Source organism: Eutrigla gurnardus (assembly GCF_963514095.1).
Source record: "Eutrigla gurnardus genome assembly, chromosome: 16".
Classification (NCBI taxonomy): domain Eukaryota; kingdom Metazoa; phylum Chordata; class Actinopteri; order Perciformes; family Triglidae; genus Eutrigla; species Eutrigla gurnardus.
Genome location: NC_139927.1, coordinates 6,876,634 through 6,889,321, shown reverse-complemented (window position 1 = coordinate 6,889,321; position 12,688 = coordinate 6,876,634). Strand labels below are relative to the sequence as shown.

General features: G+C 41.0%; 2 protein-coding genes across 3 annotated transcripts; both read left to right on the top strand.

Annotated features, from left to right (window-relative positions):
• Positions 1–729: 729 nt before the first annotated feature.
• scml4 (Scm polycomb group protein like 4) lies at positions 730–7,848 on the top strand. Of its 2 annotated transcripts, XR_014598522.1 has the most exons (7): positions 730–869; positions 1,838–2,040; positions 2,956–3,085; positions 4,920–5,132; positions 5,987–6,132; positions 6,286–6,737; positions 6,947–7,848. XR_014598522.1 is itself a non-coding variant. In XM_084030506.1 (6 exons), the coding sequence occupies exons 2-6, from the start codon at positions 1,843–1,845 to the stop codon at positions 6,409–6,411; spliced, it is 813 nt and encodes a 270-aa protein (XP_083886632.1). In that variant the 5' UTR covers positions 730–869; positions 1,838–1,842; the 3' UTR covers positions 6,412–7,848. The 2 variants fall into 2 exon arrangements, 1 of the variants encoding a protein (XP_083886632.1); XM_084030506.1 differs by having other exon boundaries at positions 6,286–7,848.
• A 308-nt stretch (positions 7,849–8,156) lies between these two features.
• On the top strand, positions 8,157–9,004 carry lnc.lemp (lncRNA encoded micropeptide). The gene is made up of 2 exons (XM_084030527.1): positions 8,157–8,406; positions 8,691–9,004. Exon 1 carries the CDS (start codon positions 8,233–8,235, stop codon positions 8,401–8,403), a length of 171 nt encoding a protein of 56 aa, XP_083886653.1. The 5' UTR covers positions 8,157–8,232; the 3' UTR covers positions 8,404–8,406; positions 8,691–9,004.
• The last annotated feature ends 3,684 nt before the right edge of the window (positions 9,005–12,688 follow it).

Sequence of the window (12,688 nt, the reverse complement as noted above, 5' to 3'; positions counted from 1 at the left end):
CCCCCCCCCCCCCCATCGCCTTTGGCTGTTCTTTTTTTGTTTCCATGTGCAGATTGTTTTATTATAGATAAAAACAAAAGCAGCACACACACGGGCTGACACAAAAGGCAGAGGGAGTCTATAAATATGAGGAAGGCTGTGAGCTTTGACAGCAATATGATCTTTTATCACAAGCGAACGCAGCAGGGTAATCCGCGAGGGCTTCTGCTAGAAACCTTTTGATGTTTACAGAGAAATTGATCTCTTCAACCAGAAAAAGCCCGGCTGCACGAGGAAAAGTTCAAGCATGGAAGAGCAATTAAAAGATGCCATTCATTTGTATGTTTTGTAAAAAAAGAAAATGTAAATTAAAATTCCGGTTCAGAAATTGGAATTTCTTCAGAAATAATTTGAGGACAGATTACCGCGTGGAACCCGAGCGCTTGTAGCCGGAAAAACACTGCGCAGCGTGAATCCCTCGTCACCCGCTCTAAGCCTTTTTTGAAGACAGAAAAGAAAAAAAACCCTGAGCTGTGGCAACTGTAATTACATTACAGTCCCCCCCAACCCACCACCCGACCACCCCACCCCCCTGCACGTCTGCCGGCAGCCGCGGGATGTTAGAGGCGTGTTGCTATGACGACTGAAAGGGGACACAGAGGATGGGGGTTAGGGTAGAAGAGAAGGGGAGGAGGAGGAGGAGGAGGGGGTTGTTTTCGGAGGAAGGCTGGCCGGAGATTGAGGAAGAGACGCACGCAGAGTTGCCGGCGTCTTGACAGTGTAGCAGGAGAGAAGAGGCTGTCGGAGAGCCATCGGGGGGATTATTCAGGAAACCTGCTGCTGGAGCGGAGCGCCACACACACAGCTATTACCAGGCGGCCGTGTGCATGGTAGGCAATCTTCACAATGATTATCTTGTGCTAATTATGATTTGATATTTTTTTTTGTATGGGGTTTGGTCTGAGATATGTCCACATGCCCCGTCTGTCTGCGTTTCCTCTTTTTGCAATGACAAATACTTTGTCATCCCAAGGAAGGGTTTTTTTTATTCTCTCTCTCTCTCTGCACCGCAATGACGCCGGTTTTGTACGATGTTATTCAGTTATCAGAAATAAAAGATGAATAGCTAGTGTGACAGCTCATTAGTAGATCATCAGCCAATGCAACAACAAAAAAACGCAATTAGCCCGGAGTGACTTAGCGTCAGATTCAAAGGCTGTTTCAGGTAAACGAATGTGTTGCATGAATGAAACTGGAGAGAGAGAGAGAGAGAGAGAGAGAGAGAGAGAGAGAGAGAGAGAGAGAGAGAGAGAGAGAGAGAGAGAGAGAGAGAGGGAGATTGAGAGAGGAATGTATTGTGAAAGTCAGGGCCATGTGGTACCAACACTAGAAACACTGTGTGTGTGTGTGTGTGTGTGTGTGTGTGTGAATGAATGTGCACTTTGATTGCGTTTAATCATGTGGGTGTTGTGGGTATATGTGCTTTGCTTTCACTTCCCGTGTGTGTGTGTGTGTGTGTGTGTGTGTGTGTGTGTGTGTGTGTGTCTTTGTCTCTCTGTGCAGTAATGATATTTATTGCAATCTCTGCAGTTGGGGGAGGGGTGTGATGGAGTAGAGAGCTGTATGTGGATTTGTTTCTACTAGTTCCTATAGTTTCTCTCTCTCTCTCTCTCTGTGTGTGTGTGTGTGTGTGTGTGTGTGTGTGTGTGCGTGTGTGTGTGTGTGTAGAGGGGGTAGTCTCACATGTACGTCTAAGCTTCCGCTCCACTTAGGAGCCGAGGCGGTGGTGCGTGCAGTTTAAAGCTGCCACTTCCTGTTTCTTCGAAATTACATTTAAGAATCTCTCCGTCTCCCCCAGGTCTGATGAGTACCTTGTCTGCCGGCTCAGAGATGCAGACTCCCAGCCTCGGCCCCCAGTTTACAGCGGGGCCCCCAGGTAAGGTACCTGGCAGGAAGAGAGGCCGCCCTCCGATCCGTAAGCTGGAGTTCCAGAGTCACTACGTGGAGCCTCTGTCGCCTCTCAAGGTCCCGAAGAAGAGAGGCAGGAAACCTGGCTTTAAGGTCAGTCAAATCTTCATTTTGTCTTAAGCTGGTGCTTTCATATGCCTGGCATCACTGGTCCTAAGTTGATTTGTGTCACTGGTGGCAGATGTGTGGGAGAGGCGTGGGCGGCTGGGGGGAGGGGTGGGGTCTAGACACCAACAATGTTTGATCCATCGTTGCTGAAATCACCGCTCTTGATGCTCTGCTCATGTTGTGGAAGTCCCTGATATGTCGGGTAATCAAACAGTGTCCCAAAACAAACAATGTAATTTGATTTAATTGCAGTAAACTACATAAAAGAATGCAGAAATAACGACATAATGGCGACAATTTGTAAAAAGTAGTGGTTTGTTAGGTCTGTCTGCAAGAGGGTAAGAAGGCAACTTTTAAAATGCTTGTTTTCTGAATGGAGTCTGGATCGATCGGAGCTAGGCTATATGCTAACACCGTAGCTTCTCCATCGACACTCAATAGAACGTAATTTAGGCATAAATATCATCATTGTCATTTGCATTGAATCATTGCCAACCTTGCATTGACTTTGTATGCAATAGCATCACGTGAAAAATGTGCTGCGCGTTTGTTGTCAGTGTACCTTTCCTAATAGTAGTTAGTGATGGAATAGGTTTTAGTAGTCAGTAGTCCCCTGACTTTTAATCTAGCGCCACCAATGGGTCAGAATTCACACCCATAAGTGTGTGAAATTTTCTAAAACTATATTAATAGTAAAAAAAAAAAAAAAAAATGAACAGCACCTTTAAAATTGTTGTTAGCGTCAGCTGTACTTGCTACCACAGACACTGTGGCGCCACCTGTTGGCCAATCATTGCATTTCTTCCCCAGCTAGCCGTAAGAATCGGAGCTGAAATGTTGTTTTCTAACGTGTAATGAGAATTTAAAAAAAACGTGAAAGCTGTGTTTGCCTTCGTTTAGCTGAAGCCCCGGATGGTGATGTCCCCACTCACGAACCCTCCGCCCAGCAGCACACCAGGACCCGAGATGGGCTCCATCCCACAGGATGCTGCCATCGTCCCCCACTCTGCCACGCCACAAGTCCTCTCAGGTAACTCGCAGACATCTTAACCTCTTTACGCTCTTCTGTCCGGTAACATCCTCATTATTGATAACGGGTGTGTATAGAGGGAAATACTTTTAATGTTAAGAATTCATAAGGGGGTCAATGCAAGTCTCAAGGTCTCATGATTTTTTGAAAGCCTCCAGACCTGGTTCTGCATGAGGAAAGGGCTCCTGATATTTCTGCTTTTTTTATTTTTGTATCCTTTTCATCCAGAGTGTGACTCGTCGGTGTGGTGTCGTTTCTTCTTCCTGCTCTAAAATACACAGATGGCTCGTGTCTACGGGTTCACCGTGTTTGTTGACATACATTAGAATGAGAAAGAAACTCCTTCGAGCGTATAAACTATAATAACATATGTTATTTTTCATTCCCTTTTAATCCGCCCGCCGAGGTTTTCCCACCTTGCTTAGGCTCTGGAGGAAATCAGACATTTTGAATTTCTTTCACACAGCCATTCTTTCTGTCGCGCTTTCATTTTCTCTCTCTCTCTCTTTTCCTTTTTTCCCTCCCTCGGTCTATCCTGCTCTGAATAAGCAAATATTTAAAGACTGCCTTTAGTGTATTTGAGGTGGGAATGGGAATCTCATGTGTCAAGAACCAGCGGTTTGCTCTTTGTTCTTGCAAATCGTGAAAAAGTGTTTGATGTCAGACTGTAGACGTTCAGAAGCGAAGCACACACACACACACACACACACACACACAAAAAACATATTAATACAAGTCAGTGTGCTCCCTGCGGTGCACCACCCAAACAGATATGTAAATCATTTGTCTGGAGGAATGGAGAAGCATTTCAACAATAGTCCCTGTATTTTAAGGATTTCTTTTCTTTTTAACATACTGTCTAAGCAGCGTATATTTCCTTTCAAAGACTGATCGTTTTGTCACATTGTACACTATATTTATTTATTAAAACATACATTTAGTTATCTTCTATACTACTTTAGTCATCCTAATACTTTACATAGTTTTAGGTTTTAAAGGTAAAAGAAAACTGATGCAAAAGAGGGATAAATTCTATATGCTGACAATTAAATATACTGTGTGTGTAAAATAATAATAATAATAATAATAATAATAATAATAATAATAATAATAATAACACATGTGCTTCATGTGATAAAAATGTTTGAAATAAGACTCAAACAGTAAAGTGAGCAGGCAAAGAATATTAGAAAAATAATAATAAAATAAAAATAAATAAAAAATATTGAATACAGAGAATTACAAACACGAGACAAAAGCCAGTTCAAACAGGTGAGTTTTCATCTGCATTTTAAAAGCATCAACAGAGGCCACAGAGTGTAAGATAATAGGAAGGGATATATATATATATATATATATATATATGTGTCCTATGTGTGTGTGTGTGTGTATATTTCAAGTATTAGCATATTAAGCTTGTATTGTAGGAAAATGTGCAGATTTTTATCACATAATTGATTTTTAAGAACACAATGAAATACGTTTGACCTTTTTTTTTGTGGAGGCAATTCAGAAAAACCTCTCAGTGGACATTTCCATCTTCTAAATCTGTCATCAGGTGAATCCATAACCGCCCGGCGCTGGTATAACCAGCAGGCATCTGCATTATTGACAAGCGCGGAAAACGGTTGGGTTCAGAGGGGAGCAGATTCAACGGGATTACAGACATAACCTTTAGGCCGTTTCACGTCCGCACGTTTACAGCACAGCTGCATTCATTTAACTTGCAAGCACATGGGGAAAGAATGGAACTGCTGTTTAATGTAGTACGCTTGGTTGCAGATGTCATATTGATCTGGAACAAAAAACGTTTCCCATGTCATCCCTCTTCCAGCCGAGACGTCGGTTCCCGATGACTTCCTGTGTGACCCGCCCGTGGACTCCAAGCGGTACGCCGTGGATCCCAGCGACTCCGCCTTCAACGTCATGACGTCCCAGTACCCGCCGAAGCACTCCTATGGTTACCGTGGCAGCAGTTGCTCCACCCCGATGGGTTTGTGCAGACAAGCGTCCAGTCCAGGGAGCTTCCAGGAAGTTAACAGGAATGGTGAGCCTGTGTGTTTTTTTTTGTTTTTTTTTTGGCTTTTTTGCTTTTGCTCACGTCTTTTAATCAGCAAAGCACAAAGCATGACCTTGTGGTGTTTTCACGTATCTGCCTGATTGGCAGACAGTGAGGGTCTGTGCTGATGTGCTCTTAATGACTTAATATGATGATGGCATGTTATACTATGACATTTGGGTGACATATTATAATATATATATTTTTAATGGCATACTTTATTGTGATTTTTCTTCTGACATTTGTATCATAATGTTTGTTACTTTAAACAATAATTAATAATTAAACAATAATTAAACAATATACATTACCACTTCATGAAACTTAAATGACATACTATTGTATGACATTTTATGACATACTAAACTATGAAATATTTTTATTATGTATTAATGACATAATATACCATGACATTTTTGGGGATATACAATACTATGACATTGTTGACACATAATGACACTATTATGACATTTTTATGAATTAAATACCACATATTGACAGATTTTATGACACTCTATATAATAATATAGCATGACATTATTATGGCATACCATATTATGACTTTGTATGAAATTTATATGGCACACTATGTTATGGAATTTTTCATGACATACTATACAATGACTTATAACGTACTACATTTGTATGACCTTTTTATGACATACTGTACTATGGAATTTTATGATATTATGGAATTTCCTATGGAATACAACTTCATGTTATTTTTTTTTATGTCATACCATATTATGGACACTCTTAATGACATATAATGCTATTTTATTTTTGGGACATTATATAGCATGACATCATCTTCATTCCAACTGTTTCCCTGTGTTACCTAGCTTACAGTCAGATGCCCGACTCTGGAGACTACAAGCGTCCTCCCGGTAAGAACCCGTCCAGCTGGGGTGTTGAGGAGGTCGTCTGGTTCATCAAAGAATCTGACCCCCAAGCCCTGGGACCCCACGCTGATGCATTCAGGAAGCATGTGAGTCCAGGCTACGTTATATTGAACCAAAAGCAAATGCTAAATGTTGGAACCGAGCTTAATATCACAGTACGGATTGTTATATTTAACGTAACCGCCTTTTGTTTCTCATCGCTACAAGACTCAGTCACGCGGTTCTGTGATGTGTTTCAGGAGATAGACGGAGGCGCCCTGCTCTTGCTGAAAAGCGAGATGATGATGAAGTATCTGGGACTGAAGCTCGGACCTGCACTTAAACTCTGTTACCACATCGACAGGCTCAAACAGAATCGGTCGTGATTCGCTGGAGGAGACAAAAAACCCCGATCGCCGTTCACAAAACTGTACCACTGAGTCTCTCAAACGCATTCGGATCTGGATTTTCCGTTCACAAACTGGACTGTACATATTAAGACTATTTGCACCTGAAGTAATGATTTTATTTTCCATCATTGTTGCTGGGTATCTGGATTTCGATTTGTAAATAGTTCAGCTCCACGAAGAAGATGGCAGCTACTGTATATTGAAGCGTGACCCGTCGACTCTCATGCATTTGTGCAGATCTTAATCATGGCCCCCGATTAACACCTCTGAAGACCTACGGAGACAGGGAGCCTATCAAACGTGTATGGTGCTTTACCTCAATATCATATTTCAACTTTTAAGAAGTTGTTGAGGCACAATGCTGCTGCAGTTTTTAATATAACTGTTTTGGTACTTAGGTTTGTCGTAAACTGATTAGAAACAGTTGATGTATCTAACACTCATGGAAAGTGTAACAAAGGGATGTTTTAACATGATCTTTTTTTTTTTTTTTTTTTACCACAAACCACAGCACAGTACAACAGCGTCGCTCCAATCGGTGGTGCTTATAATGATGCGGCGCTCACAGTGACAGGAAGGAACGGAGACAAAGACATACTCTGGGCTTTTTCAACCACATTCTCATGAATTGTTCATTGTTTTTGCACTGACGTGGTGTGAAAGAAAGCAACTTGTAGCAAACTCACACAGTACAACTTGGTGCTCACTGATAACGCCACTACAGCAACAGCACTTCAGAATTTAATCGCTCTCCTCCTGCACTTCATCACTATCTCCGTGTGACTTCCAGATAGTGCTTGAGTTTACATTCTTCTCACTGCAATACCTCTTCAGTCATTTTGAATTGAAATGCCTCTGAGTTTCATCTCCAAACTATAAGTAAAACAGCATTAATATTAACGTTTTGGCAAGTTTTGTCGCATCAAGCTGTACAAACAACATGTATACACATTCATGACCAGTCACATGCAGTATATGACAAACTTGTACAACTTGTGGTTAAATACAATGTTTTTTTTTTAATATTGTATAGCAGCTTTACTCACTTTAATTGTTTGTGTTCCATGTGTTTTGTTTAAATTGGTTCAAGTCAGTGTGCCCCATTAATCTGAGTACAGCATGTATGTGTGTATGAATTATGTATTCCATGGCTGTCTTGAGCCCGAGGTAGCAACTGGTTGCATTCAACTTTCATTTTCTTTCGATTCGCAGGAAATGCGCTTATTGTGTTGCACAGGAGCTGTTTCCCAAAACTAGAAATTTACAAATCCACAAATTTGTATCAGGCTTTTGACCTACCATCTTTGCTTGTGGCCCATATTACGGTGAATCAATTTTGACTTCTTTCCTTCTTTCGAATAGAATGTTTTTTAAAGAATACGTTTTCCAGAGAAAATAAACATTCATGTTCAATGAAGACTTTATTATTATTATTATTATTATTATTATTATTATTATTATTATTATTATTATTATTATTATTATTATTATCATCATTATTATCATTATTATCATCATTATTATCATTATTATTATCATTATTATTATCATTATTATTATTATTATTATTATTATTATTATTATTATTATTATTATTATGTATTTACTTCTAGTTTGGACATTAACCACGAACTCGAGTCTGCTTCCGGGACCTTTATTTTGAAACGTGCGAGATTAACGCTGCCGTTACTATCGCGTGAGTATAAACCGATCCACTTCCTGTATGCGTTTACTTCCGGTAATGATTTTGATGCACTTTTCGGCTCGTTCGAAAGCATCTGCCGGCCAGAGGTGAACATGGCCGAGGTCTCGGAGAGGACACTACAAGTCGCCGTCGTGGTCTCCTTCGCCGCCGGCTTCGTGGCGGGGTGGCAGGCGAACAGGATGCGGAGGAAGTTTCTGGACTGGAGGAAGAAACGGCTCCAGGATAAACTGTCAGAAACTCAGAAGAAGCTGGATCTGGCTTGAATGGTAACGAGGAGTTTGTGTTGCAACATGTGGTTAATTGACTAGACTGCTTTGATATTTGTAGAGAAACCAACCAGTTAAATACCAGAACATAGATTTCGACCGAGCTCTGCTGTTGTTACTTATAATACGGAGGCCTTATTATGTAACACCACCTGTTTCCCAGTATTGCCTTAGTCATAAGGGTTAAAAAAAATAATATTGTCTTTGTGTTAATTTTGCTTTTAAAATTACATTTATTCCAGAGTGAACGGTGTCTAATCATTGTATTATTGATTATTTTCCAGGTTTGGTCTGTGCTGGTTGCTGGTCTTCTCTATAAAGCTGCTGGATCCTGGATGTGCTACACGTCTGTCCCCGGAGAGACTTCAAGATGACACACCTGTGGTCTGCACGACCCACATCCTACCACACCTTTAAAAATCAAGACTGGACTTCATATTTATATATGTACAACCCATCTATGGAAATGCTTTGTCAGCCCTCAGACACTAACATGAAATAAGTTGTGGGTCTGGCTAAATTGGTTCCGGCGTGTCTCTGTTTTGTATCCGTTTCTTAGCTGGGCAAATAAAAGTTTGTGTTTTTCAGGTTTCTCTAACTATGTTTTGGATTCATGGCCAAAATTGTTTAGAATATATGAAAAGGTCTAAATAATATTCATCTGGAACTCGTAGGGGTGGCAGTTCAATTACACGTACACGATATTTGTGCCAATTACTTTTGGTTACAGGTGACTGAACCACACTGGCTGCCAATTTAATTTTGGCGATAATAGTAAAAGTTCATTTGGAATTTTTTCTCTGAACGGTGGCGCCATCTACTGGACGAAAGTGAGAATCGCAACTTAACATGAGTTGTGTCTACAGCTGTTTGAGTATAGTACTACATTATTTAAGTCAAACTACACTTTGACTTTATTATGACATTTGGAATGGGGCTTAGAATAGTATGATCTATCACATACTATGTTATGACTTTAATTTTAATTTTTTATGGCATACTATATAATGACATTTTCATGGCATAATATAAAATACCTATACACCTAGGGGCGGCTGTGGCTCAGAGATAGAACGAGTCGTCCTCCAATCAGAAGTTAGATCCTGTCGGCTCCTCTGCCATCAGTGTATGAATGTGTGTGTGAACAGGTAAAAGTGACTGAATGTAGCATGAGTGTTAGCTAGAAAAGTGCTTTTATTAACTGTTTAATGGCATACTATTTATCACCATCTATCACACTACGGCATACTTTAGTACTGTGTAACATTTTTGGGGATAGAATAGTATATTTGTATGGCATAGTGTACTATGAGTTTTTCATGACCATTTTTATTACATACTATTCTACGATATTGTTAATGGTACACTATGTTAAAACTTTTGAGGGCATCATTATGTTATTATACCAAGACTGTTTGACAGTTTTATGGCATCCTATACCATGGCATACATTACAGACCTTTTAAAAATTAAATTTATATGTATATAATATCACATATTGATGCCATTTTATGACATAAATTTATAGCATACTATGTCTTTTTTGACAAATTATACTGACCTTTTTCGTGACTTTTTTGACATAGTTTACGATGACTTTTTTCATGACTTTTTTTTTTTTTTTTACATACTATTCGATTAATTGTTTCCTGACTTTTTTCAACGTACTATATGAATTTTCACAGCTTTTTTCGACATACTTTACTCTGACTTTTTTCATTACAAATTTTTTTTTTTTACATACTATCCTACAACGTTTTTTTATGATAACTATGCCTTTTTCATTATTTTTTTTTTCAACATAGTAGGGTTAGTGTTAGGTATCTCCGCAACGGTGAGTCGTACAGACACGGGGTTGGGACTGGCGGAAGGGTCGAATTAGGTCAGACGCCACCCACTCCCAAGTCTCTACGACCTTCCGTTCCTGAGATATAAGCAAAAAACTGTTGTCCAATCAGAATGAATGGATTAGGGTTGGGGTTTAAGGTTAGGGTTAGGTCGGCGCTCGTCGTCAGTGTTGAAAACTCCCAGCAGACACCCACTCACCATGACAGCTAGTTCTACAGGGTTAGGGGGTTAGGGTTATGGTTAGGTCCTGGACCAGGATTTAAAACTGCCAACCACTCACAGTGCCAGCTGGTTCTACAGGCCTCAGACCAGCGTTTAAAACTGCCAGCAGACACCCGCTCACCATGACAGTTGGTTCTACAGGTTTAGGGGGTTGGGGTTAGGTCTTGGACCAGTGTTTAAAACTCCCAGCAGACACCCGCTCACCTTGCCAGCTGGCTCGACTGGCCTTGGAGCAGCGTTTAAAACTCCTTAGACACCCACTCACTGTGCCAGATGGTTCTACAGGTCTCGGACCAGCGTTTAAAGCTGCCAGGAGACACCCACTCACCATGACAGCTGGTTCCACAGGGTAAAGGGGTTAGGGTTAGAGTTGGGGTTAGGGTTAGGGTTAGGGTTACTTCCATTTTTATTTTGGCTGTATCTCCGGAATGGTAAGTTGTAGCGACATGGGTGTGTTCAGAAGGGTAGAATTAGGTCAGACGCCACATACTCCAGAGTCTCTACGATCCTCCGTTCCAGAGATATAAGAAGAAATGTCATAATTGGGGTTATGGTTGGGGTTGGGTTTGGATTGGGGTTATGCACACCACATATTACCATATTATATATATATATATATATATATATATATATAGGCTATATATATATACAATCAACAAAAATATAAACGCAACACTTTTGTTTTTGCTCCCATTTTTCATGAGATGGACTTAAAGATCTAAAATTCATTCCAGATACACAATATTACCATTTCTCTCAAACATTGTTCACAAATCTGTCTAAATGTGTGATAGTGAGCACTTCTGCTTTGCTGAGATAATCTCTCCCACCTCACAGGTGTGCCACATCAAGATGCTGATCTGACATCATGATTAGTGCACAGGTGTACCTTAGACTGTCCACAATAAAAGGCCACCCTGAAATGTGCAGTTTTGTCTCACAGCAAAATGCCACAGATGCCACAAGCATTGAGGGAGCGTGCAATTGGCATGCTGACAGCAGGAATGTCAACCAGATCTGTTGCTCATGCATTGAATGTTCATTTCTCCACCATAAGCCGTCTCCAAAGGCGTTTCAGAGAATATGGCAGTACATCCAACCGGCCTCACAACCGCAGACCACGTGTAACCACACCAGCCCAGGACCTCCACATCCAGCAGGTTCACCTCCAAGATCGTCTGAGACCAGCCACTCAGGCAGCTGCTGAAACAATTGGTTTGCATAACCAAACAATTTCTGCACAAACTGTAGAACTCGCCGTAACAGACTTGAGTGGGCAAATGCTCACATTCGATGGCGTCTGGCACGTTGGAGAGGTGTTCTCTTCACGGATGAATCTCGGTTTACATTGTTCAGGGCAGATGGCAGACAGCGTGTGTGGCGTCGTGTGGGTGAGCGCTATGCTGATGTCAATGTTGTGGATCGAGTGGCCCATGGTGGTGGTGTGGTTATGGTATGGGCAGGCATCTGTTATGGACGAAGAACACAGGTGCATTTTATTGATGGCATTTTGAATGCACAGAGATACCGTGATGAGATCCTGAGGCCCATTGTTGTGCCATACATCCATGAACATCACCTCATGTTTCAGCAAGATAATGCACGGCCCCATGTTGCAAGGATCTGTACACAATTCTTGGAAGCTGAAAATGTCCCATTTCTTGCATGGCCAGCATACTCACCGGACATGTCACCCATTGAGCATGTTTGGGATGTGCTTGACCGGCGTATACGACAGCGTGTACCAGTTCCCACTAATATCCAGCAACTTCGCACAGCCATTGAAGAGGAGTGGACCAACATTCCACAGGCCACAATTGACAATCTGATAAACTCTATGCAAAGAAGATGTGTTGCACTGCATGAGGCAAATGGTGGTCACACCAGATACTGACTGGTTTTGAGTCCCCAGACCCCCAATAAAGCAAAAAAATGCACATTTCAGGGTGGCCTTTGGACAGTCTAAGGCACACCTGTGCACTAATCATGATGTCAGATCAGCATCTTGATGTGGCACACCTGTGAGGTGGGATGGATTATCTCAGCAAAGCAGAAGTGCTCACTATCACACATTTAGACAGATTTGTGAACAATGTTTCAGAGAAATGGTAATATTGTGTATCTGGAATGAATTTTAGATCTTTAAGTCCATCTCATGAAAAATGGGAGCAAAAACAAAAGTGTTGCGTTTATATTTTTGTTGAGTGTATAT